A 27,670-nucleotide genomic window follows, 5' to 3' on the forward strand; every position below is an offset into this window, starting at 1 on the left:
AAAGGGGAGTTTGAAAATGATTACATAATATTGATTCTTTTCTTTGAAGAGTTGACTCTCCATAGCATTTGGGCAAAGTTGGCAGGGAACCACTTGCATTTGTAAAATGAACTTTATTTTCCAATTTAAAAAAACAGTATATAACCATTATAGAGCTCTGGGAAAATGTAGACTATTATGAAGAAGAAAAAAAAACTTCTTAAAGTTCTACTGCCTAGAGCACCACTGAAATTTTTTCCTAACTTGTGTACACACACACACACACACACACACACACACACGCACGCACACACATATACATACCCATATGGCTCCAAGTGCTGGATTTTTTAAAAAGTAAACTTAACACTGTGCATATTGCTTTGTTGACTTCCTTTCAATATACACATCCAGGGCCTTTTGTGATTTTTTAAAATATTCTTAGAGAACATGATTCTTGGTAATATAGTATGCCATCACAGAGATTAATTGTAATATGTATAACAATACCTAGTTTTTGAACACTTAAATTATTTCCTTTTCCTTGTACTGTTTCTCTGTTGCCCTAGCATAAATTCCAGGAAGTGGAATTACTAGGTCAGAGGAAATAAAAATTTTAAAAGTTTTTTGCTACAAAACAAATTTTTGTTTTGCCGCATTTTTACCCATAAATAAAAGCCTCATCAGCAGTTTAAGAGAGTTCATCTCTCTGCATTCTTGCTGCCACTGACTATCTGTATTTAAAAACAAAACCCAAAAAGGTACCAATATTGTTAGTGAAAAAACTTTAATCAGGGAACTATCATAATTGAAATGGTGATTGTTAATTTTGTGGCTGTACTTCTGGTTATGTGTTTGAAAATTCTAATTTTTATAAACCAACTTTTTGAGACTGTACTCTTTGATTTAATTTAGCTTTTTAAATCTTTGTCCCCAATGGCATCTTAATGCTTCTTTGTTTTTTTTTTAATGTATGATATCTCTTATGTGCTAAAGGTCCTGTGGAAAAAAATAACTCTAAAATGGAAGTTTACTTTCTATTTCACTTGGTTAGATACTGTTTACTCTATAAAAGCATATGTTTAGTATGAATTTCTAAGGTTAGCCGCCGTGAGGCTTTTCAAATAAAAAGTGTGATATTACTGTTAAAACCAAGAATACAAATTCTTCTCTCTTCCTTCCCTAAGTGGTCCTTGTAAGTTAATTCACTATCCCACATCCATAGTCTCACATCCATAGTTTATATATACTGAGTAGCACAGTGATTGAATTAAAACAAATTATCTTATTCATGGGATGATTTGAGAACAGATTATCCAAGATTTGTTATCAGGCAATAGGCAATTCCTTCACAGCTATTAACTCTAAGTACCTGGGAGAGACTGTGAAGCTGATAAAAGACATAGGTTTCTATTCAAAGAGAATTGCATGAAGAACAGTTTTTTAAAAAACCAAAGTTTTAAGATAATGGCTTAGGCAGTAGATCTAGGAATTAAATATTAAAATTAGATTTGTAATTGAGGCAGAGTGCTGTGCTGCATTTAAACAGATTAGACCCAGATGTTAGGAGGTTAATACATTGATCTAAATATGCTGAGGTGATTTTATTGAGCCCTTGGAAAAAAGAATACTCATTTGGAAATCCACAAATATTTTATTTTTTGTTAGCTTCCTTTTGCATACTTATAATTGCATTAACTGAAAAAGTACATTTTAAAGTCTGATTTACCAATAAAATGATAAAGATGGGAGGAGGCATGCAAGAAAGAAAATCTCTACATGGCTTCTTTAGAATTCGGGTGGAGAAGAAAATTCACAAATAATTATAGTACACAAACTTTCTGCCATATGCACCATGGGGGACTCATTCTAAAGACGACAGTACTGAATGGATGCATCTTTAATCATCTGGAAGTAAAAATTCCATTATTTTTCTAAACCAGACAGTAGTTGTCTGTTTTAATGGAATAGTTGGTTGATTACAGCTCTTCGGGGCTTTATTTCCCAATGCTTACTTCCCGTAGACATTCGAATTCTAGCTTCAGGGATTGTCATAAGTGAGTCAGAGAGTCAAAGAATTTAGAATAGTAGTTTTTTTTTTTAACATTAAAATTCGGCTGTTGCACTAGGGGAAGTAGATTTCCTTGTAGCAGATTCCCACAATCTGAGTGCTTCGAAATGGACTCCTATTTACAGATACAGAAGCAAAACTTGGATAATTTACCAAGAAACCTACCAAATGGACCAGAGAATTCAGGGTCTGCCAGTGTTTTCTTTTTTTTTTTATTAGAGAGAATAATGCTTCTTACCTAATTTGAAGGAAATAAAATAGTCTGTGGTAAAAGTTAACAAGTCTTCACTGCTTTTTAAGTAACCAAATGTGTGTTGGCTTTATGGAAAGCAGATTTCTGTTACAATCGCAGAATCCCGTGTATAGAAAGCCTTATACAGGCTAACGTTACTGGCTTGAAAGTTACTAGCTAAATGCCTCAAGAAGTTAAAGAAAGGAACCCCTGAGTTGTGTTCAAGTGAAAAGTTAACTGGAGTGAAAAAAAATGTTGACTGCGTAATCCTTACCTAAGGAATAGCTGAAGGCACTAAAGCAATCCCAGGCCACTATCTGCTGGTTGCAAAATCTGCTGTGATTTTAAGAAAATCTTTGAATGAAGATTTTTCCTTTGAAATAGGAAATTGTAGGCCTTCATGTGTCTCACGTTCTCACTAAAAAATATGGATGTTTGGCTTTGCGGTTAATTCCCTCTCTTGCAGTGGTTAACGCTCTCTATTGCAGTCCCATATTCTAGCAGCTCTTTGAAATTTTATTTAAGGACACAGAATGAGATGCTTCATTACAGCTTATTCATTCATGAAATGTCAGGCTTGTTCTTCCTTTCCCTGTGAGAAGAGTTCATGTGTCTGCCTCTGCCTGTTTGGATTGCTTTGTTTGATCTGAGAGTAATGCCCTTGGACTGCCCTTCCTGTGAGGAAAGTAAGGTGAGGTGAATCAAAGTCAAGACAGATAAGACAGGAATGTGCTTCTTGGTGATTTCTCCATCATTTCTGGCTTTGAGACTCCGGCTCTATACTTACCTTTCTTGCCCAAGGGATTAGGGCACTGGTTGACTTTCATCCTCTTAGATACAGTGTTTCACGCACAAATGGGGCTCGCCTGCTGAATTCCTGAAATTCATGACTTGACTTTGGACATAAAAGAAGTTGCCAAAAATACTAAGAGATTGACATTTTCAGTTTAGTCAAAACTGAACTCAGAATAGCAAATGAAAACCACGCCTCTTTTATTAAATTATGGTACTCTATCCAAAGGTTACCCTTTTTAATTTGTTAAGCTTTTGTTTAGCTTTATTACTGTGTACAAATTATTTGTCTGAAAGTGTTTCACTCTGCTGCCATTAATACTAGTGGGGTGAAGGGACCTGTGATTTTTTTTCCAGTTACCCCCTCTTCCCCCGCCCCCCACCAAAGTTAATGATTAACATACGGTCATTCACTTGTGAAAGAATGTTGATTGCTTTGGAAAATGCTTGGTAATTATTTAAAGTTTCCTACAGAAGTTTCTTAGTGATTTCATTCTATTGAAAGTGGGCCAAGTGTCAGTTCCACTTTCTGTGCCTCAGAATGTTCAGGTGTGGAAGGCGGGCACATTCTTCTGGGTGGGAAGCACAGTTCACAGTAGCTCCTGAGTCCTGTATGGGAGCCAACAGGAAATTCACAAAAGCACTTTTTCTGCCTCTCACAGCCACAGGCCTGGCCTTCCTAAAGCACTCATTTCATGGTGTCAAGCACAGAAGCACTCACTGCGCTGTGCAGTGGATCCTCAGTCTGGGATTGGATATAGTACGTCTGCAGGGAAGGTTCAGTCTAGCTCTTTAAAAAAAGATGTGTAACCTTAAAAGTCTTTCAGAAGTTTATTATCGCCAGATACACATAATTCATAATGACCTAATTGAGTGGGTAGATGAGGCTCCTGTGGAACAAAGAATTTCTTGCAGATTAATACATTCTTAAATATGGTGAACGTTAGAAGTTCTAGCTTATTTTCTCAAGTAGGTAAGCATCTATTAAAGTTCCATGTAAACTGTTAATTTGCATATTCAGTTAGTTGCATAAGTCACATAAGTATATAATATGTGTTGGCTCAGTGGAATTAATGAAGTAGTAATCTTACTGTGCTGTAACCCTTGAAAATAACTGGAAAACTCAGTTTTATTAAATTTTATATGCAATATCTTGTGATTTTATTTTTTTAATTTTCTGTGAAGGTTTTGAAAGTCCCTGTGGGAATTGAACCATTTTTTCATATTTTCAGAGGGATCTCTGATCCCTAAAAGGATAAGTCCAAAAGATGAGTAAAGGGAATGAAAATCGAGCAGTAAGCCCTGCTGATCCTCGATGGATCTTTGACCTTAAGGAGAAGAACCAGTTGCTTGGACCATCCTAGAAAGAACCCTTCCAGGAGGTTGTGGAGAAATGAGAATGTGGGGAGGGGGAAGGAGGTGGAAAGCACTTCAGTGCTCTCAAATCCTGCGTGGGTCCCTGAAGGATGAGGACTTTGGAGAAATCATCCGTGTCCTTTGAAGGTGAATCTTTGGGAGAATTTCTCTGAGGTATTCAGAAGATGAAAAAAGGCCTCCGTGGAGAGTTCCTTCCTTCCTTCCCTCTTTGATTCGCTAATTACTATTTATTGACAGCCCCCTACCTACCGGAACCCATTCCTGGTGCTCTGGATTCTGCATTGTATGAGATACACAGTGCTGTGGTCTTCCTGGAGCTCTCTTTCTGAAGAGAGAAAACAGTTGATAAGTCGAGAAGAAGATAAACACATACTTTCTGCTTAGCAGTGCTATAGAGAAAATAAACAGTGCAGTGCGACGCTGGTTTTCTGCAGGGTGTAGATGGTCTTCTTTAGATGGAGTGGGCAGGGGAGGACTTCTGAGGAGAAGATGTGAGCGGGGCCTTGAATGCCAGGAAAGGAGAGCCAGCCATTTGAAGGCAACTTTTTATCAGAGGGAATAGCAGCCCCGAAATACAAACAGGCTTTGTGGCTGGACATCTGCGATGAAGGGGGTAGAGAGCAGGGGCCAGGTCACCTGGAGGCTTGTGGTCGGTGACCAAAAGTGACTGGTGGGGATGCAGGACAGTCAGACCCAGGGAAGGGTGTAGCCCTGTCTTACCCAAGGAGAGGTCTAGCTTGCCTGCCCTCCCAGTTTCGTGCAGGTGCTCCTTTTCCCCTGCTGCTGACTGCCCTACTCTCCCGAAAGTCCCACTGTGAATTTTTATCCCGGTCCAAGGTTTATTCCCGGCTCCTTGGGGACCTCTGTGATAGCAGGTCATAACTGGTGACAAGGAGAAAAAGAAGGAAAATGCTCCTTTCGGTTTTGATGGTTTGCCACCCCAATTTTCCTCTTTGGTAATAGACTTGCTCTTAGATATAAACTCTTGAAATAAGGTTGCTGTTTTAACTGCTTTTAAAAAAATCATTAAAAGTAAGTTGTTTTCTCTAAGAAGCAAGTTTTTTATTTCAAAAAAGTTTTTCTTTGTACTTGTACATCATAAAAAGTCTTGAATTAGAGACAGTTACAATTTTTAGCAGTTTAGAAGGTAAATTAATGATATTTTGAAAAGAATCTTGGGAGGTATATGCTTCATTTTCCTGTACCCAGGTCTAAGTTAAGGAAATCTCTTACGTTCCTTATTTCCATATGATACTGATAATTTTGTACCTTTGGAGACAAAGGGATTAACTGTAATATAGGTATACAGTTTAGTCTTTAAATTTTTTTAGTAATTATGGTATATTCTAGGAATGACTTGGATTGAACTTGGTTAGCTTTAACTTGTAAATCTGTAATGACTTTTGGAAATTTGATGAAACTTGATCAAAATTTGATGTACATAAATGGGGAAGGAGAAAATATCTGGGGCAGAGATGGACATAATGATTTCTGTCTTTGCTCCAGAGATTTCTAATTTGATTTTTTCCTAGTTTTGATTATCATGTCATATTTGAAATGAGACTTTATAGCTCTGTACTTTGTTGGGGTTTGGGGCGAGAGTTTATAACAGAAATCAGTGACCACTTTAGCAGTCTGGATGCATGCTGTGCACATTTAACATATTTTTTATACTGTTAGTCGAAACAGCTTATTTTTGTGCCTCTGTGGAAAGTGTGGCCACGGTGGAAAGTGTCTACGTTTCTTTTGCTCTGCAGCATTCCATTCAGAGCACTCAGGTTAGTTTAGTCAGTTACCTGGTCTTTAAGTGATTCTAATAATTCTGCTTCAGACACTACTTCATCATAATGTGGTTTCTGTTAGCTAGTTTTCTCTTTGGAGTAGTAGTAACATCCTTGTAAAGTACAAGGTTAAGGATTAAGGTGTCCTACCTCTTTAAGAATCTTTCTAAATCTTGGCTTTGCTTTAGCTTCTCAAGCATCAAAATAGACTTAGTAGTAGTAATTACCTTTATTTTTAATACTACTCACTTAATCCTTACAACACATCTATCCTCCCCATTTTATACGTAAGGAAACTGAGGCATTGACAATAATAAATCACCAGAAGTTACACATTTATTAAAATGCGGAGTTGGGACAGTTAACAAAAACACTGTAAGAATGATTGATTATATTGCTTGAAGACTAGTACTTATAAGTGGCAGATTTGGAGAATAGAACCTACATTGTCTGGAATCTTGCTTCCCTCTCTAATTCTGAAATGAGTAATATTCTTCGTCAGTGATTGGGTTGTGTGATTAAATCAAAGTCATGAAGAGCAAGGTAAGGTAGGGCCAGGAGTACTTTTTAAGCTTTCTTAGAATTTATGGCAAATGGTTAACTCTGAGGTTGTATCACTGACTCTTGCTATTCCTGGTATCAGTCATCTCTCCCACAAATCAGAAACCATATTTCACTCCTACTGGAATTTGGTTTAAGGCAGCCTCTTCACTTTCTTGCCAGGTACTGCACTTGAAGGGAGGTTGGGGGTTCAGGGGATGGGTGGGGTTCCTTTTATGGCTTTGACTCCAGCTCTGCGGCCTAATGACAAGTCTTTACTGTCTAGACCTTGGCTTCCTCATCTGTAAAGTTAGAGGCTGGACTAGATGATTTTTATCACTCTTTTAATTCTTAATTTTATCTATTTCTTTGGTTTGATCATTTAAAATAACGAAGTCTCATGCTTTACTTCTCTTGAGTTTTGAACCTCATAAAATGCTGTTTACGGAGGAGGTCAGCTGCCTCCCTGTGTCTTGGTAAAGGTATTTGGGAGCATGGATCCCCGTTATGTTTTCTTCCAGAGGGCTGGGGGTTGAGGGGCGGGTGGGGGGAAAGTGGTGGATAAGGAGAGAAACATTGCAGAAATGACAGTGCATTATAGAAGCATGTTAAGTGTTTTATGGTGGTATCAATAATCACAACAAATACAAGTCCAGTCATTTTCAGATTTCATGGTTATGTTATTATGTATTCTCTTCCTTGAATTTTTGAATTAGTTTTCCCTATTAGAAAACATCAGTTCTGCTAAAGGTATCTCAGTCTTTTCCTCTTATTACTTCTGACCCCTTGCAAATTTCTTTTGAATAAATTAGGTTAGTCTGTTGGGTTAAATTTCCCTTTTAAAGACAATAATTAAAGCCATGGCTATGCCAGCATTATTTCAAAATATGCTAGTAAAGTGAACATCTTTAAAATTCGTTCAATATTTGGTTAAATTGAGACTAAATTTACAAACATAATTGTTTTGTTTTTCTGATTTGGTACTGAGATCATTTGGGAAATATATATGTATTATTTCCATTAATAGGTAGATTTATAGCAGTAAATGGATTAGCTTACTGGATCTGTAAGTTACGGTTGAGAAGTTACCAGATTATAAAGTGATCATTTAGATGACTTTTTTTCAGATTTTAACAAATAGCCTGTGACAGCAAACCAACCAAAAAGTAAAATAACTAGAAAAAATATGATTGCTTCACCACCTCTTTCATAAATGGTTGGATGAAGAGGCAGATCTATCCAGGAGTTTAGGATTGAATCGTTTCTTAAAAATCATTTTTAAAACGACAGTAAGAGTTGATAAGAGAACATCTGGCCTCTTTCCTTTGACCTTATCTATCTAATAGCCTGTCATGGGCTAGAAATATTTGAGCTTCTTTAGAAATGCCAGTAATGTTTAAGTCTCATGCTTTTTTTTTTCTTTGTATTTTAAGTTTGTATTTAGCTTTATGAAAATAAAGTATTTTGGAAAGTACAGATAATTTCCAAAACGAAATGTGAAGTACTTCCGTTTTATTAAATTGCCATTTACTTAACTATTAAGGAAGATACATTTTTAGTGTTTTATACTTTTGGTCAGTTATACCTTTAATTAAGAAGGTTTTATTTTTATTTATTTATATTTTTATATCATCTCTGAGACATTTCAGTAACTGTTTTACTAGTTAATTACAACTGGTATGCTGTAATTAACTGTTATGCACTTTTGAATATATTTCTTCTAATGATTAATTTTGATTATATACACTTTTCTAATATCTATGGCTTCATGATGTCCCTGTATTTATTTTCATAGTCTATGTCTTCTGTTATCACTTCATCTTATTAATGGTTAGGAGAATTAGAGAAGAAAATATTTCACTTTTTAATGAAGTGTTTATTACTTTTTTAAAGAACAACTTTGACCTCAGAGGGAATTAAGAATAAGGATAATATAAGAACTACTGTGGTTATTTATTCTGTACAGTTAATTTTTCTCAAATTTAGTTCTCTGCTTTAGTGTTTTTAATGTAGGCACATGACAGCTATTTGAGACCCACCAATCTACTCTTATATAGCCTCTTATTGTCTCAAGTAAGAATTATGTCTCCACCATCTCTAAGATGATGAATTAACGTTCACTCGGTGTTTCGGAGTACTTCATGAAGTTTGCTTCCTGTTTGCTTAGCATAGTGCAGATTATATAATTCCTCTATGCCTCACGGTTACCACTGAGAGATCTTGGTCACAGTTGTTCCCTTTGTGAGTGTATACTGCATATTCTAGATTTGTTGAGTCTCGGTTGTTCCCCTCCAGTTTTAGAAACCACTGGTAAAGACAGGTGTGCCCTGTCTTTGTGATTTTTAAAAAAATATCAAATTAGGAATCTTCTGGTACATTCAAGTCTGTCCCTCATACCTTTCTTCATTAAAAAAAAAAAAATCTGAATTTAGAAAACAGGTGAAGCTAGGGGATTATATGTATTTACAAGTTGATGTTTTGTCCTAATAAAGATTTTAGTAAGATTTAATTAAGTCTTACAATGCATTTAGATCACTATTTATAGGTGTTTGATTTAATTTGAAGTATTTGTTAGCATAAAACATGGTTTACCGGAAGTTTATCCTAAGTTATCAGTGTCAGTGAGTCAGGTCATAACTAGGTTAGCTTCACCTGAGTTACTGAGTTCTTTTAGAGACTGGGCTTTGGCAGCAAATCTGATATTAAAAGTAGCTGAATATTGCCTCTAAATTATACCAATTGTAAACTAATATGAATTTTTTTAAGTTAGAAACTGCTTTATGGTTAAAATAGAACTTAATAGAGAAACAGGTTTGCTTCATTGATTTGATCAAAAGTAAAGAAAAATGCTGCTTGGGAGTAGATAGGAAAGGGGGGAATTTATACAGGGATTTTTATTTGCTTCAACTGGTGTTCAGTTCATGTAAAACACACCTTCCTTCTGCATAGCTGAATTGCATGTGGGTCTTAGGTTTTAAGAAAAATAAATAGTTGCACTTTTCTATGTTTAGAATCTGTTTTACAGAAGCTTGAACAGACCTTAGAAAAAGGAAGACTTGCTCTTTTCCCAGCCTGGTGCCTTCTAGGACTCTGGAGACAACTGTCTCTTTCGGAAAGAGCTGTGTTTATACAGTGACCAGTGTAATACTTGACTGTAGCAGAGGAATCTCATTCCATTCCTTCTTTAGCAAGGGAGTGTGTTAAGGAGTTTGGCATGAGGCTTAGTTGTTTCAACTGACATTTGAATCGTTGAATAGTGCCTTGTCTTTGTGCTGGAGCACGCTTTGCAATACAAGTGTTTCAGGCAGTTGTTACTCGGCTTATGGAAACCTAGAAGTCACTCTTAACTTTTAAAGGTTGTTTTTACATTTCTGAAATTTCTCAAGTTCTGTTGATATACTTTGGATTAATCCTTTATACATGTGGGTTTAAAGAAATATTTTTATGCAACACATATGTACTTCTTGTAGAAAAATTAGAAAATGTGAACACAAAGAAGAAAAAATTCACTTATCCCTATAATCCACCATTTATAGTGTATATACACATCTTCCCTCTATCTTTTCTCACAAAATGGAATTAATGTTATAATATTTTTAAAAATCACATAATTACATGTTGCATCCTAAAATTCAGTCAGGGACTCATAACCTATAAACGGATTTCTTTGACTTTTGTGCAAGAGATAAAATAATGGAAAATAAGTATTCAAGTAACTAGTTGTTAAAATACTATGTTGCCCTTCTCAAAAACCAGTTCGAGGGAATAAATTACTATTTTATTTAACTGTCTTTCCTGTAATATGTTGTTTTACGTTTCTCGGTTTCTTTAGCACTTCATACCAGGCCTGGCAAATAGTGGGAACCATGTGTTTGTTGAGTGAATGAAAGAAAGTATAAATCAATAATACCAGGTTCCAGATTAATTTCTAGCAAGATCCAGGCCACTATAAACAACATTAAATCCTTTTTGATGAAGCAGATACTGTAGGGTACAGTTTTTTTAAATCTGTATTTATTATCTTTATTTAAGTATTGGAGACTAGTTTACAGTTACCAAGATTTCTTTTCCAAAGGGGGGGTTTTCCTTAAAACATCAGTTTTTATCTGATACAAAACTTTTACAACTGATTTTTAAGACTTAGAACTCTGGATCTACCACTCAGTATTTTAAAGTTAGTAACGGGAAGCACATTCACAACTCGGTTATGATAGTCTCACAGTGATATTCAGTATTCTATAATGCCTTATAACTGTTATGCTTCATTTAATATAAACTTAGTCTGCATTTTTATGTAACAAGATGATAGGATAAATATACTAGCTTCCTGAATATGGAACAGTGTGGCTTCTTTTTTCCTTTTTTTTATCCTAAACTTAGTCACATGGGATTCTTGAACTCTATATAGAGATCTGTTTGGCCCACATTTAGTTGGGTTTATACTTGAATTTATGTCATTTCTCCCACCATGGCCAAGTGCTGGTAAACTTTTGTTGATGTGTTGATTTTTTTCCCCCCCCATCAATAGTGATAGATTTATGAAGATCGCCTACCCAGGCTTATAAGGAAAGAGCCAGGGCTTGAGTTAGATGTGTCTGTTGAATCACAACTCTGCCACCCCATAAGAACAGGAAAAGCAGAAGAGAACACCCTGGTGGTTATGAGTTTTGCCTGTGGACTAGTCAGCCAGGTTTTGGATTCTTGCTTCTCTGCAACTAGTTGGGTAACTTAAGGCAACTTACTTAACTTTTGAGGCTTACACAAGTTAGTAAATGTAAGTGCTTAGATGGCTAAGTGGTAAGGGAATTCATTAATTAATTCATTGATTAATCTGTTCCTATGATGATGATGATGAATAAATGACCTTAGACCAGTGACTTTTCAACTCTAAACCTCTACATCCGCCTATGGAAATTGAGGAGTGACCATCGAGCTTACAGAATAATTGTGAGGATTCAAAAAAGTGGCATATATAAAGCATATGCTGAGTTTGCATCCAGTAAATATAAGGTGGGGAAAGTAATCTACATTGAGTTTGAATAGCTTTTAAAATATGAAACAAACTGCTAGAAGCATTGCCATTGGTATGTGAAATGTATCCTTTGGATTTTAATGCCTCCACAGGCTGTCTGGTGTACATAGTTTTATCCAATTAATATGTGTTCAGATAATACTTTTGATACCCAAGGATGATCCTTTTTAAGAGAGCTTATCCATGAAAGCCCTCATTAACAATATTAATGATTCTGACATGGAAATCTGAACTTGGAATCGTTCTCCACAAAGCATAAAAACATGGTTTAGCAGAGCTTGACGTGGGAATGACTCCTTGCAAAGCTAAAGAAATCCCTGGACTTGAAACATGATGCTTAAAATCTGATTATGAACTTAATTAATATGTTTTAGTAAGTTTGCAAGTCAAAAAGCTTCCTCAGCTGATTTTAAAGTCATTGCAACAATTTTAATTGAAAGTGTTGATAAATATACATTTTAATTAAAGTGATTTAAATAGACAATCTAAATAATGAAAAAACAGATTGACAGTTATTACATAAGAAGCTTTCCCTTTAATTATTAACTTATGACCTAACTCTATACAATATAATTATAGAATTTCCTAGACCTAAAACTTTGTAGGTAGTTTCTTTATTCTTTTTTTTAAGCTCTCATTGTAATTTATTTCATAAAGGTGTACTTTGGTCTGGCACTATAAGTAGTTTCATATATAAATAATTTTGAATATTAAATTGTTGAAGCTGTCAGACTATCCATTGACTCAGATTAAATGAAACAGATGAAAGTGTATCTAAGATATAAAGGGAAAATGAGGCAAGAAGGTTATACTAGCAAAACTTTTAAAAGACTGTTGGTACTTAAATTTCATTTGGCTTTTTATTGTATGCATTTTAAATATGACTTAAAATTCATGGTTATAGAAATTTACAGTGAAAAAAATATTTTAGTTCATTAGGTTGGTTGATGTTCTTTATTTTCCCTCCATCACTTTGTTTATTCTAGACCTTTCTTTCCCCCCCACCCCCGGGCACTGTAATTGTGTGTTTGTGTGGTTTTTAATTTTGAAACAGAACTAAGCAAAACCAAGGCTGTACTCTGTACAGTTTTATAAAGATTTATATTTTTGCTCAATTTGTATATTGTTGACATTGTTCCTTGTAATTAATAAACATACCATTTTTTAAAGCTGTGTCATAGGTACCATTATAAATTAACCAAGTTCCCCTTTTATCCTGATGCTATGGAATGTGCTTAATGTTTTAATGGCACAGAGCGGCAAGGTTTTTGCATCATCAGATCCTTTACCCAGATCCCCAAATGTTGGGGAAACAACGAAACCAATTTTTCCCATCTGGTCACTCCATTTTTACATTCTTTTGAAGCCAGGACTTTCTCTGGAAACTGCAGGCTGTGTTCAGTTGCTCTCATGCTTCTCTCCAATCAGAGGACACAGCCCAGAGACTCAGAAGTGTTACAGCCTGACTGTCTGGAGCCAGTCTCTTTGGGACTGAATCCCAGTTCCACCGGTAATGAACTAACTGTGTGACTTTGGGCAGGTTGTTGCCATTGTTTCCTCATCTGAAATAGGGATGATCATATTACCCATTTCTTAGGGTTTCTGTAAAGATTAAAAGATTTGAGACATATTTAAAATAGTAGCTGGTGTATCATGAGCTCTATATAATATATGTATCTGTTGTTTTATAATATTATCGCCATCATCATTACCATTTCACTTGAGTTTGCTGTATTCCCAATCACAAATGGCTTCTCACAAAATAACACTCATGGCAAGTTACTGCTTTTGAAAGATTGGATGATGGTAACATCAGTACCATGCCTTTAACCTGGAGGGGTAGTTTTACAACATGACTTACTCTGTGTTTAGCTGTGAGAGGGCAGAGAGGTACGTGTTGAACTGCGCAGTATGCTAGTGTGCTGCCTGGTGGTTTGCTTGGCCCATGGGGGATGCTTCTTAGTTGACTTATTTTATTTTGACCTTTTTAAAAACTATCAAAAGCATGGGATTTTTACCTTATTTGTGTGGTCTCAAGCATTTAAAAATTTAATTATGTATGTATCATTCTCTTTTTAAAAGTATTAGAATTTTTTTTTGCAGAGAATTTTTCTCTGCAAAATAAACCATTAAACATGACTCTCTGTATATTTGCCTTATTTTATATGATCACCAACACCAGTAAAATAAATGATAATATCTTGTATACTTGAAGTGAAAGGAAGTGTAAAATTTTTATTTGACTACTGAAAGCATTTTTTCTGTGTCATTCCCTAAGTGAACTGTATAGCCATTTTAGTATCTGAAGTGCCTCCAATTTAACAGACTCTTATCTCATTTGTTCCTGTATTTTAGTCAGCAGTAGCTATACAATTTTGCCAACTAATGCAGAAGCAGGCAGGAACATTAAATATATATATTATATATTTACATTATGATCTACTGTACTTATGTTTCTAAAAGAACTCAAGGGTTTTGATTTATTGGATGCTGTTGCATGTCAAATTGGTGCAGTCATTTTAAAGAGTGTTTATATTTCAGAAATCTACCTTTTAATATCAAGAAACTCATTTTATCACTTTGCACATTAATGTTATCAAGGCAAAACAAAGTAATAAATCTTTCTTACATTTATACATATATTTATATCTATAAACAGATATATAGTTGGATTGCTGTTTAAATCTTTAGCCCAACTTACAAGGTTTTTTTATGGGCACACTAGGATCTCTCAAGGTATTATATTAACAGCATTATCAGTCTAAATCTTGTATTTAATGAAAATGAGATAAAAAGAAATACAAAAAAGTTTTATCACTTAAAGAAGGAAACAAATTATATATTATGAACTCTGATGGTCATCCTTTGAAAACAATTAGGTAGATTTACAGAAAAACTGAGCACATACTACAGAGTTCCCATATAGTCCCCCGCCCCACACACAGTTTCCCCTTTTATTTTCTATTTGTTGTAATTAATGAACCAATATTGATATGTTCTTGTTAACTAAAACCCATAGTTTACTCAGTTTCTTTGGTTTTTACGTAATGTGCTTTTTCTGGTCCAGGATCCCACCCAGGATCCCACATGACCTTTAGTTTTCATGTTTCCTTAGGCTCCTCTTGGCTGGGACTGTTTCTCATACTTACTTTGTTTTTTGATGAACATCTGTTTTTTAACACATGCTTATTAATAAGCACCCATTTACCAGGCCCTGAACCAGACAACAAATCCATGCCCTTAAAGGGTTTAGTTTTTAGGAGGGAGCTTATAGTTTACTTTTTAAACTTAATTTTAAGGAAGAATGTCTTGTAGCAGATTACTATTTAGTATGACAATTATGGGACTTCTGATTTTTCCATAATTAGCAGAAAAAAATTGAGTAACCATTTACAGATTAATTACAGAAACATAGATATTATATCTCTATTGTATAGAAGATATCTCTTTTCTTTTTAAGGGAGTGTTGTTTTTATATCTGGGAAAACACTTAGTTCCAAAAGAGTTCTTCTGTTTATAATGAGACTATGGAAATGGAGAAAAGAACAGTCAGTCCCTTGTTGCCTTCAGGGAAAATATCAAAAATTATATTTTAAATTTAAGTTTTTCTTATGATTGACTAAGAAGCTTTTCATACAGTTGCTGCCTTAAGCTTGGTTCCAGAAAAGTAAAAAGTGTATGTGACATGGTATATCAGAAAGGAGGGTAGGGTTTGCAAATTTATGTTGCCAGATTGTTGCTGATTGTAAGTATTTTTGAGTTGGAGTAGCTGAAGAATCTGAAAGAGCAAGGTTTTGTTGAAAGCTTTGGTACTAGGACTTGATAGGGGGCCAAGACCTGTTAAACAAAGAAAACAGGAAAATTCCAGGAAGAAAGGTGTTCTGTGACCATGGAAATTTGAGTCAGTTAAATTATTTTTGGCAGTATAGTGGCTACATATAACTTTATTTCTGCCTTGAAGATTACTCTGTTGAAAGCATCTTGCCCCACTAGTGGCAGCTGGAGGGACTGCTGGCTGTTCCTATCCAAGGCCAGTGTTCAAGTTAACAGGCCATTAGCCAGCAGGGATAGGTAGTAGAAATTAGTTATTCCTGGGAACCTTTATTTACTTTTGCACCATCTACTTGAGCAACTAATACTGTATCCTACAACCTTTGAATAATCAGGGTGTATAGGAGGACACCATCAGTACCTGTTTAATTAAATATATGGACAGTAATGAATCCTTCTAGAAAGAAATTTTGCTGTGAGCTGTATTTTCAGCCACATTGGTCAAGCTCTTTTAACAATTACATTGCATTATTTTTTTCTTTCAGTCCAGTTTTTCCACTGTATGCACATTTAAAATCAGTTTCCATAGTGACATCTGCTGGTAGTTTTGAAATCCTAGAGAATATGTTTGGAATGATAAATATTTTTATTTAATAGCTCCAGATTTCTAGCTTCTTTCACATTTTTCAGCTCTATTAACAACTTTTCCTGAAAATGTCTTCATTGTATTCCTGAGATTGGAAAGCTAGGCATTTTTTGCTTCCGTCATGTTTCATTAAAGCCGAGAAATGATCTCTTATAACATCGCTGGGTGGTGCATATATTACAGGCTTGTCTAAACTTGTCTTCTGTGCTCAAAATATACAGCGTAGAATCACACAGCAGCATCCTTACCTCGTCTGCTGCCTGTGCGCTATAACCTCTTGACAAGAAAGGTGTCATTTCTACTTTAGCCATCTCGCTGGCTTTTTCTCGTACAGCATTGATTGAGACTCTCTTCCTGTGGCTGGAGGGAGCTGCGGCAGCCCGGGGCCATCACTTGTTTCTCTCTCACAGCCTGGGCTTACGGATCGTCTAGTTGCTGGCATGCTGTTGTTGCTCTCCCAGAAAGTGAAAGAGGAAATAAAAAATAGGAGCAGAGATGGCCGAGAAAGAAAGGGAGCTGAGAGAGGGGGAGATATTTGAAGACAGGAGGGAAACCACAGGAAGTTAGTGTATGGATGTGTATATGTGCCAAATAGGATGCAGTATTATTGTGGGTATGTATTAAAGAGAAATATCTTTAAAACTGGAGTTTAAGTATTTATAGGTTTTTTTGGTTCCTTAGAGAATTGTTTCAGGAAAAGTGAATTTATAACCCAGTGTGCAAAAAAGTAGGAGTTACTGAAAGTTGGTTGGTAGAAGATCATGGATTGAGAGAAATGGGAGTGGGATGCAGTTTTGCGAGTGAACACAGTAGGTCGGTTCACTTCCAGTGATGCCTAGGAGTCTTTAGTTGTTGTTTTCCTGTGTTAAAGGTACTAGTTAGAAGTCTTCATAACGGAATTTTGAAAATTTGTTTCTTTTTAATGAATTAAGGTAACGGAATGTACAGAAGAAATCCATCTATACATGCTAGTTGTGGCTCTAGGAAGGACTGGGAAAAGAAGAGTGACAGGTGCAGGAATAAGGACTGAAAGAATAGACACTGCTCTGGCCAGACCTGTAGGTAGTTGGTATGTTGGCCATCTCAGAAACCGGGACCCCTCGTAAGGAATGATTGGGATTCTGATGAGCCCTTGGTTAAGGAGGTGCCTTACTCTGGATTCTCAATGTTCTGCCTGTTTAGCTTCCTAAAGTTGAGCAACTCATTTCAGCTTTTCTTAAAAACAAGTGAGTTGTACTTGAGGATTTCTAAAGGGTTGTCAGTCTCCAATTCTTGGTTTTGAAATGGCTAAGGCTTAGATCTACTACTAGTCTATCTTCCCAGATTATCTAGACAGTTTCTAGTTGTTTCTGGACCTGTGGTCAGTTCTTCCTAGATTCATGATGGGAGCTCAGTTCTGCCTGTTGCAAAAGTTTCTGCCTGGGGGTCTCGCAGGGATGTATCTTGTGACTGAGCAAACAGATTAAAAAGCAGAACACAAAATCCCTTTGCGTAAGTATGGTCTTTTCCCACCTACTTCATGCTTTTAGAATAGTGCTTAGAATTAGAATCTGCAATTAAAATAGTGCTTAGGCACTAGCCCCTGAACCACTGTGAAGCAGAGCCCTGGAATCTTCTCTTCTTTATTGTCCTTTAAGTGTGGGGAAGACCCTTATCTCAGTAGTGGAAAACTGCTTGTAGCCTCTCATCATGGCAGCCCTCCACCCCGCTGCTCGGTCTCCAGCATCCTTGCTGCTGTGGAGTGTGTGACGATGATTCTGTGGCTAATGATGACAGTATAGCCTGACGGTGAAGAGCCTGAGTTCTGGAGTCAGACTGTCTGATTCAAATCTCGATTCCACCACTTAATTGTAGACTGACCATGGCTGTGCTTCTTCATCACTCTAAGGCTTGGGCCGTTTGCTTACTTTATCTAAGCTTCTGTCTCCTCATTTGTGAAGCCACGATGAAAATCATGTGATTCCTGTGTTCTTTAAGTGATTTAATGCATGTAAAGCACCTAGTGAAGTCCTTGACATACAGTAAGTCCTTGTATTATTAAATTATTATATATAAATACAGTACATTTACTTGTATTATTATTTGAGCATTTTGGTTAGAAGTTATTCAGTATGTCCTCCTTTCCCTTTGGCAGTTAAAAATACACTTTATTTCTTAGTTATCTGCAAGCTGTAGTAATTTTGTTCTTTCTTTTTATAAGAATGTAATAATTAAAGTACATCAGAACATGAACATCTTAGCAATCACTATACGAAATATATATAAAAATACACAGTTTAAGAATTCATGAAATATGAACATCACTTATGCATATTTAATTACTAATTAATACAATTCTAGTTCCTTCCATATTTGAGTAGAGCTACTTTGGAGTCTCACTTTGAACTGTTAGTAATATCTGGAGATTACCTGGGACTTGGAAACTTTCCCTCCTGACCATGGCTCAGAGGTCATGCACAGAAGGGTGCGGCTGCCCCCTCAGCTGCTAGGCTGAGTGGGGGAGGGTTGAGTGGGGGAGGGTTGAGTGGGGGAGGGTTGAGTGGGGGAGAGGGGCTCTTCCCAGCAGAAGCATCCGTCCCATAATTGTACACTGCAGTCCGGACACAGACCAGACTCCAAATGGAACTTGATGGAAAATAAATAACTCTTTTTGTCTGTGATTTAATTCTTATAATGTATTTGCATTTTCTACCTCTTTCTTTCCTTCCATCCTGACACTAAAAGAAGCTATTGTATGTGAATGTTCACTTAATAAACTCCTTCTGAATACTGACATGCAAAAAAATGGACAAAGTATGAGGTTTGACTTGTCTTTTCAGAGTTTTCATGTTAAATTTTGTTGACTGAACTTTTGTCATACTAACAGTAAGACACATGGAATTTTGGTGGCACTGAAGTCAGAGATTCCTGGTGTTTGAGCTCCAGCTCTGCCATTTACTATGACCCTGGGAAAGTTCCTCATCACTCTTAATCTGAGTTTTTCATTCATGAAATGGGGATAATAACACCACATACCTGGGCAGGTTGGATATAAGGAGTGGATAAAATAATGCATGTAAGACGGTTGTAGTGCCTGACGTATCACAAAGACTGACAGAATTTTTCCTAATTGTTGTTGTTATTAAATGCCTACAAATGACATTGAGAGGGACAGTTTTTAAAAGTGGATAGCAGCATGAACTGTTGGAGGATTAGAACTCAAAAGAGGTGAATACAAGTACCATGTACCTGTCTTTAAATTTTCTAATAATACTTCACCTGCCAAATGAATTATGTTACATTTTAATGACATGGCAGAAACAAGAGAAGCATATGTACATTCATTTATTAATATGTAATCCTCTTAGAACTGTTCCCTGGCGTCCTTTGTATCGGTTGATGGGAGTGAGACAGAGAAAAACTGGAAAAGATTATTTTCCCTTGGTTACTAAGGGCACTCTTCTTTCAGGCTAAAAACAAATATAATTTTACTAATTTGGTGAACAGATTGAGTATGCATAGACTTATGTTTGGACCAGAGAAAAAGGAAAACGTGTTTGAGTTGTCTGCTGCATAGAGAGACCAGCTAGCTCCTTTTTTATTTAAGAGTTCTGAGGCTTTGTTCCATATTTCTAGGAGGAGATCCATTTTGAGGGTTTGCTAAGAAATAGTGAAGCAGTAGTTATAATGCTTCTGAATAGCAATACACATTCATTTTATGATAATCTATTTCACATTTTAATATTTAGGTTTGCTGTTTGTAAGTTGTAAACCTTTTGGGCAGTGTTAGATATAATTATCTAACATTCAAAATAAATGAGGTTTTTTTTTTTATATTAACCTCAAATAAGCAAATATTTAAATTTACGTAGTGATCAAGAAATAAGAAATACAGATGTATATTTAGTTGAGATAAATACTGTTTCATTTTTGAGCACAGATTAAATTGATATTTGTCATTTTTCCCATAGTATTTTGCGTTAAATGGGAAACTTCAGTGATTCTAAAGTTGTAGGATTTCCAAAGTTCAACCTGGATCATGTTGAACCCTAAAAATAGCATTAATTCAGAATGATTATTGCACAAGAAAAAAATCCAGTGATGTATTTTGGGAAAGCCAAAGGACAAGTTTACACCATTGAATAAAAAGGTGGGATTTGCCCAAGAGAAATGGATATTTCCACTGTTAATCATCCTGAGAATAGGTTAATCTTGAGATTAAGTAAGACTTCGCGTGGCTGGACTTTCAGTGGCTGAGCCGAAACGTTACAGACATTCTAACTTTCTTTGTAATTTTATAATTCCATCTCTTACTAGTTGAATTAATGAGAAATGTGTCCTAGTTTGGATCGCATTTGAGGACTTTTCTGTATCAACTCCAGTTAATATATCCGTTCATTTTTGTTCATTTAATAAATAATTATTGGGCTTTGGGTAATGTGCTGGGTAAACTGGCATTTAGAAGGATGTGGTCTCTGCTCCTGTGGAGCTTATAATGTGGTAGGAGAATTTATATTTTTAGCATCCTGGTTGTCTTGCCATTTGCTTAAGGTGATTAAAAGAAACTGATGGATTTCAGGACACAAGAGACCATATTTGACCATTCATTTCTTTGGGTTGTTTTGAGAGTTAAATAAGATAATATTTGTAAAGTGCCCCACATAGTGCCTGGCACCTAATACTAATAATGACAAATACTTTTATAACCAATATTACGTGCCAAGTGCTATATTCTAATCATTATATGTGTTAGTTCATTTAATCAACCTAGGAACACACTACTCTTATTACTCCATTTTATAGGAAAGGAAACCGAGGCACAGAGAGGCTAGACAATTTGCTTAAGATCGCACCGCTGTAAGCGACACAGAAGCCTTCCATAAGGCTTAAGGCATAAGAGTTGTCATTTAGGCTGATGCTTTCTCAGAGTGACAGTTGGCCGTGATGGTTGACAGCCTACTTCATGCTTCTCTTCTTTCTCCTCTAGGTGTTATAGAGACTTCAGGTCGACTGGATCGCGAGTCCACCTCCCATTACTGGCTAACAGTCTACGCGTCTGATCAGGGCGTCGTGCCCCTTTCCTCCTTTGTAGAGGTCTATATAGAGGTGGAGGATGTGAATGACAACGCACCACAGACTTCAGAGCCTGTTTATTATCCAGAAATAATGGAAAACTCTCCCAAGGATGTGTCTGTGGTCCAGATTGAGGCATTTGATCCAGATTCTAGCTCTGATGACAGGCTGACATACAAAATTACAAGCGGAAATCCACAAGGATTTTTTTCAATAAATCCTAAGACAGGTATGTGTTAATATTATTATGTATGAAATATTCATGCTTATATGCTCTTGATGTGGGGAAGTTTAAGAATTAAATTTCTTAATTTGCCACTTTTATTTAGTTTTTGATAAATCGTTTCCCTTTTGAGTTACTCAAGACAAGCCTTTATACCCTCATGAAAATTTTATCCCTGATTTTTTTTTTTCTTTGAATTTGCTTTTATAAAACTATTTTGCTCATTAGTAGAGTTTCACTTGCAGGTTAAAAAGTAAATATTGTAGTTTCATTAATAGTTCCTAAATTAGTGATACATTTTAAAGTTAACTGCAAATTCTACTGCTGCTAAATTTTCCAAACTCTACTTTTTATGAAAAATATCAAGAGTTTATTTCACAATTCACAGTAGTAGTTTTTTTTTTTTTTTTTTTATGTTGTTTTGGAATTTTTGCATAGAGCAGTGCTGTGTCTCTTTAAACAGTAGAGGATCAGGATTAAATAATTTTCAGATTGGGAGCTGTTACTTTCTTGAACTCATACCTCAAGTTTTCCTTCTGTTTTCTCCTCTGAATGTCTGACACCCTTTTTCTAAGCAGGTAGCTCCTTGACTCCAAAATCCTCTTCCAAAATCCTTATAAACTTCAAATATTTATTCTTTTACATTTGATAATGCATCAACTTTTTTCTGAAGTCTTGGTTCTCTTTTTTATTATTTCACACACACACACACACACACACACACACACACACAAAGGTTCAACATAGCTATCATTTGTGTAGTGAAAAGTTAGCTATCATTTATACATGAAAACTTTACAAGTGGAGGGTTGCACTCTGATTTCTTGATCAGAGTTAAAACAAGAACCACTGCATGACACTGAGAGGACAACTTATTTGTAGGAACATAAAACTTCTCATGAAGTAGATCACTGGCCTTTGAACCCAGATTTTTCGGTGATTCAGTAGTTTTTCATAGGATCTAGTTACGGATTCTAAAGTGGTAGATTTATAATTTACATGTCTCTATCATGTCTTTGCTCATTATGTCTTATTCTGAGGGAGCTGGCCTGTTCAGTTACTGGGTTGTCTTTTTGATATGTCAAAGAAATAATATACAAAAACCAAAATAAAGGAGGCATTCTCAGCTTCCTTGCCCTTTTTTTTTTTTTTTTTGGTGTAATTCTTATTTCATAATTTCCTTTGTTGAACTTAAAAGGAAGCAGTTCTTGAGGTGGAAGGAAGCTTGAGTTCAATATCTGTGTACCAAAATGCCTGTAGAAAGATAACCTGATAAGGGAACATGTGTGTATGTAATATTTTGTGTCTTAAAAAGTACATTAAAATGTTAGTTTTTAAACCTCTTGTCACCCTATTCCAACCTATCATATAGACTGTCTTTCTTGATTGCTACAAGTCAACAAGATTTATTTTGACTGTACCAGGATTTACTTTTGCCTTGAGATAATTATGCCATTATAATTATATAAGTTAGAGCTACTGTGGGAGCCTTGAAACCTTGGTCATCTCAGGCCTCTGAAATGATGATGGCACTGCTGTTGTGTTATGTCTTGTAGAAATGGGATTAATGTGGCCTTGCTACTCCCTTTACGTCTCTCTGTTCTGACAACTCTTAAAAAGAGGTGTCTGCCGAGACTTCTAAGCTCTTCCTCATCTTCAGGGAGTAGAAATCCCTTTCAGGGGTCCATAGCTAGCTCCCAGACCCCTGGGTGGGTAGCATATGCATCCTGCTGATAGGATAGCAGGGGAAAAGCCATGAGACTACAGAGAGGTTTTATTTTTTTATGAGTTGAAGGCAGATAGTAGTGGAAAATAACCATAGTTAGCACTCAGGAATATTTGTTGTGAAGTATGTAATAAACTGTGTGTTTAATAGAGAAATTTGATCATTCCACAAGTCACCTAAAGTCTCTAAAGACTGAGAAATAACCATATTTTAGCATGGGCATTATAAAAGAATATAGTAAATACAGCCTCAGTATTATTGGGGGCCAGACTGTGGAGGCTGGTGAAAGACAGTCTGGTGGAAGAAAGTTCCTGTGATGTGCTGACCCATCAGACCACCTGCGGACCCTAAATCATGTTACTTGGTTATTAATGGCAGAGAGAGAAAATCACTGGGCTGGAAATGAAGAGATGTGGACAGTAGTGAGGCTTTACCTCTGGGATCTTGGAGAAAACCCGCTTCCAGGTCCTCACATTTTGTGATTAGTGATGAGCATTTTTGCAGGCCTGTTAAGGCGAGTGCGTGCATGCGTGCAGGAGCTCAGCATCACTTCCAGGAAAGATGCCCCGGCCTCTCCCGCTTGCAGGTGTTACTTACCTTTGCTCTGTTAACTCTACATGAGATAACCAAGGTCTTAGTAGACTGATAAATCTGTGCCTCTCCTTTGGATAAACAAATTTGACAAGGTAAAATGTGTCTGCTTGCTCCTTAGTGGTAAAGAGAAATTTAGGACCCTGGTGATTATCACAACATCCAGCAGACTGGAGAAAGCCTGAATTCATTGCCATTCAAATTGTTTGTTTACACATCAAGCGTTTATTGAGCTTCTGCTGTGTATCCAGCATGTTAAGAGATGCTTTGAGAGTATGTAGTCTACGTAAGTGAAATAGCAAAGAGAGACAGGTGGGTGTGAGATGTGTGCTCAGGCGCTAATCAGTGCCTCTGGAGGAACTGCGGAACTGACGATGACTCGTGTGGTGGTGTAGTTAGGAGGATGAGGCCCCTTGGGAAAGTTAGTGTGCTGATTCTGAAAGTAGTAAAGTGGATGGATGGACAGGAGGTAGGGGATGTTCTTCAAGTTGGGACCATTTGAAGGAGTGGTGAGGCCAAGAGATGGAGTTAGATGAGTGTGTGAGAGAATGGCTGTGCTTGGTGGAAAAGCGTAAATACCAGAAGAAGGGTGAAAGGATAATATTTACGCTATTTTTGTAAATAATGACCTATTTTGGAGAGTCTGCATACAATCCCTTGGAATGTTTTGTATAAACTTAAATCAGATGACCTCACTAAGTCCTTTTGGAGAGGAGGAAACATCCCTCCAGACCTTTCTCTTCTTTTATCATAGTATGACGCATAATTTAAAAAACAGAATAGAAAACCTTGCTAGGACTGGGTTTGATGATCTGAATGGGGGATTCTCAATGACAAGTTTGGAGGAACATTTTTAAATGTATTTTGTGTTCCAGTCAAAGTTTTTGTGCCTGGAACTGCCTTTCTGTCTGCATCTCAGATGGTTCCTGCTGTGTTGTTTCTAAGGGGTGGTGGGTGGCAGGGTGCTTCCTTTCACAGAGGGTACAAGCAAAAGAGACTTGATTCATTTTCCTTTCCTGACACACACACTTTTGTGGACACCAGAAATTCTTATAACATCTTTTGTTTGATGATGTTCAGTATCAGGGTAAATTTGCTTCTTTTAACAAAAATTGTGCAGTTGCTCGAGGTGGGAGGGAGACAAGAGCCTAGAGTGTTGGACTGTCTGAGCCGTGAGTGCCCGGCTCCTGCAGACACATACGTCGCAGCTTCCTTTGCAGAGTGTCAAGGACAGAGAAGAAGGAGGGCCCCAAACAATGGGGACCAGTGTGCACTCACAGGCTTCATTCTCCACGAGTAACCTCAGCAGAGTGGAACCACCCCAGCAGAGTGTCTTTTTAGTCAGTGTTATCAGTTTGAACTTTTGAGGCCTGATATGTAACTTAAAACTGGCATATAATTTTCAAGTGTTCACTTGGAGCTTGTGCGTGCTTTAGAAAAGACCACAGTTTTATTCCCTTATCTCTGCGTTGGTATATTCCAAGTTTTGGACACGAAGCAAGTATTGCTCTTTATTTTAAAAGTTTTATTGAAGTGTAATTGACATATAATAAATTGCACATAGTTAAAGCCTGCAATTTAATGAGTTTTCTCATAGCTATCCAACACTGAAACCATCACCACAGTTGAGCAGTGAACCTACCCATTGCTCCCCAACGTTTCGCCATGCCTCTCTGTACACCCTCCCCACTACTGCCCTCTGCTCCCACCCCCAGGCAACCACTCATCTGCTTTCGGTCACTGTATGTTAGTTTGCACTCCCTAAAATTTTCTACAATTAGACTCACAGAGTGTATACTATTTTTTTTTTTGGTAAAGGTTCTTACACTCAGCATATTTCCTCTGAGATTCATGCACGTTGTAGTGAGTACCAGAGCCATTGAAATAATTCATACCAGCCAACTCTAAACCTGCTTGTGCTGCATCACCTTGGGCTTTCTGTGGAAACCACAGGAAAGGCTCTGGTGCATGCTTTCTCCTTGCTCCTTCCACCTCCTCACCGACCCCAGTTCAGGCTCGTGTGGCCCTGTGCGGTGTGCGTGGCATCCCCTCTTCTCTCGGGTGTTGTGAATAATAAACTATCTTTTCAGTGACAGTGGTCTCCTGATATGGTGACCTCACCATTCTTGAATACTAATAAAACCTACATTTTAAAACACTTTGAGGAAACTACTGTTTGTCATTTCTTTTACTCATATACAAACAAGAATACATTATTCTTTTCTTGTCTTTTTACATGGGTAGTAGCATACTGTATACAGTGATAAACATCTTGGGTTTTTCCCTTAACAGTATTATTAGTATTAGAGGCTGTGCCTTAGAAAAATTACCACATTATTATAAGAATATAGGTACATATCCATGTACCTTTCACCACCCATTTCACCGATCCACTGATTTTATACTGTCTAGTAAATTTTTTTTTTATCTTCTCATTCATTGAGGTAGGTCTTCCTGTGCGGGAACAAATACACTGAGAAATTTTTATGGATAAAAATAAATTCATCAGAAATGTGTATTAAGTAGAGGCATCCTTTTTGAATATACGCGTATGTTTGTGGATGTGATTTCTGTGTGTCTGCGTGAGCATCTTCAAAGGGTTTAGGCTCTTTTGACAACTATTGAATCTGTTTCCATCTACTTGAAATTTTAAATGGTTTAAAAACTTTATTGAGGCTGTTTCAGCTTACTGTTTTCTTAGCTTTTCCTTTATCAATTCTGTAGAGTTAAAATTTCATATATTTTGGAGGCTGATCTTTACTCTAAATCTCTTCTCATTATTGGATCTGGAGCATGTTGCACTGTTGGAATCTTGTAAGCCACGCTGGTTCTCTCTCTTTGGGCTGATTTCCATAAGGCTGTCTCATGCCTGTCACCTTTGAGAGTTGAGCTTGAAGGAGACAGCCAAAGAGGAACCAGCAAACCTTGGCCTTCCCTCTTTTGCTACCCTTCTGTGCTATTTTCTGGTCTTCCTTTTACCACTCTTCCACTCTTGACCTCACTTTTAGATCAGGTTGGAATAAAACTTTCTCTCGGAGCCAGAAGGGCAGTGACACGTGTAGCTTATTACGCACATTGCACTTTATGTATTAAAGCAATCTCACATACTTAATCTTTACAAGAAACCCTGTGAGTAGAGATTACAAATGCCAAGAGTCTGCTGTCTTCCCCATTTTTCAAGTAATTATATGACTTCAGAGAGAGGTAAAGGCCACCCGAGGTCAGAGCCAGAAGGACGCGGGTTTCATAACTGCTACTTCTGGATGCAGGATCCCACATTCACTTGATTTGCTTTAGGGTTTGTGATGTAAATGTGGTTTGGGATCCGGTTTTTCTTACCTTCTCTGTTTTTTGTGTTAAGGAATTTCTGAATTATATGACGGTTGCTTTTTAGGCTAATCTTATTTCTAGTGATATTTTCAGACCAAAAAGCATGAAGCTTCTAAATAACACTAAGTGTTTAAACTTAGTCTTATTAACCGTGTACTGCAAGGATCATTAAACGTTTTCTGTGAAGGGCCAGGTACGAAATATTTTAGCCTTTGCAGGCCATACAGCCTCTGTCACAGCCACTCAGCTCTGTCACTGTAGAGCGAAAGCAGCCCTAGACAACATGGAAATGAATGAGTATGGCTGTGTGCCAATAAAACTTTACTTATGGACATTGTAATTTGAATTTCATATACTTTTCATGTGTCACAATATATTCTTTTGTTTTTTTTCTGGTCATTTAAGAATATAAAAGCCGTTCGTAGCTTGTAAGCCATACAAAATCAGGTTGGCAGTAGTTTTCTCACCCCTGGTATACTGATGTATTTACTAGTTGGGCTGGTTGAATTGTTGATTTATCTCTGAGG

The 27,670-nt window shown here is 36.7% G+C and overlaps 1 protein-coding gene across 6 annotated transcripts in view; it reads left to right on the forward strand.

The window, feature by feature from the left end:
- The window catches only part of FAT1 (FAT atypical cadherin 1), a 123,878-nt gene that overhangs the window by 37,055 nt on the left and 59,153 nt on the right, over positions 1 to 27,670 (forward strand). For all 6 annotated transcript variants that reach the window (XR_014258257.1, XM_082444447.1, XM_082444444.1 and 3 more), the window contains one exon: positions 21,188 to 21,502. Coding sequence is in view for 5 of the 6 variants with exons in the window: in XM_082444447.1 (XP_082300573.1) it covers positions 21,188 to 21,502 (315 nt within the window). In the remaining variant the exon portion in view is untranslated. The remainder of the gene's footprint in view (positions 1 to 21,187; positions 21,503 to 27,670) is intronic.

Source organism: Balaenoptera physalus (genome assembly GCF_965194825.1).
Source record: "Balaenoptera physalus genome assembly, chromosome: 21".
Lineage (NCBI taxonomy): Eukaryota > Metazoa > Chordata > Mammalia > Artiodactyla > Balaenopteridae > Balaenoptera > Balaenoptera physalus.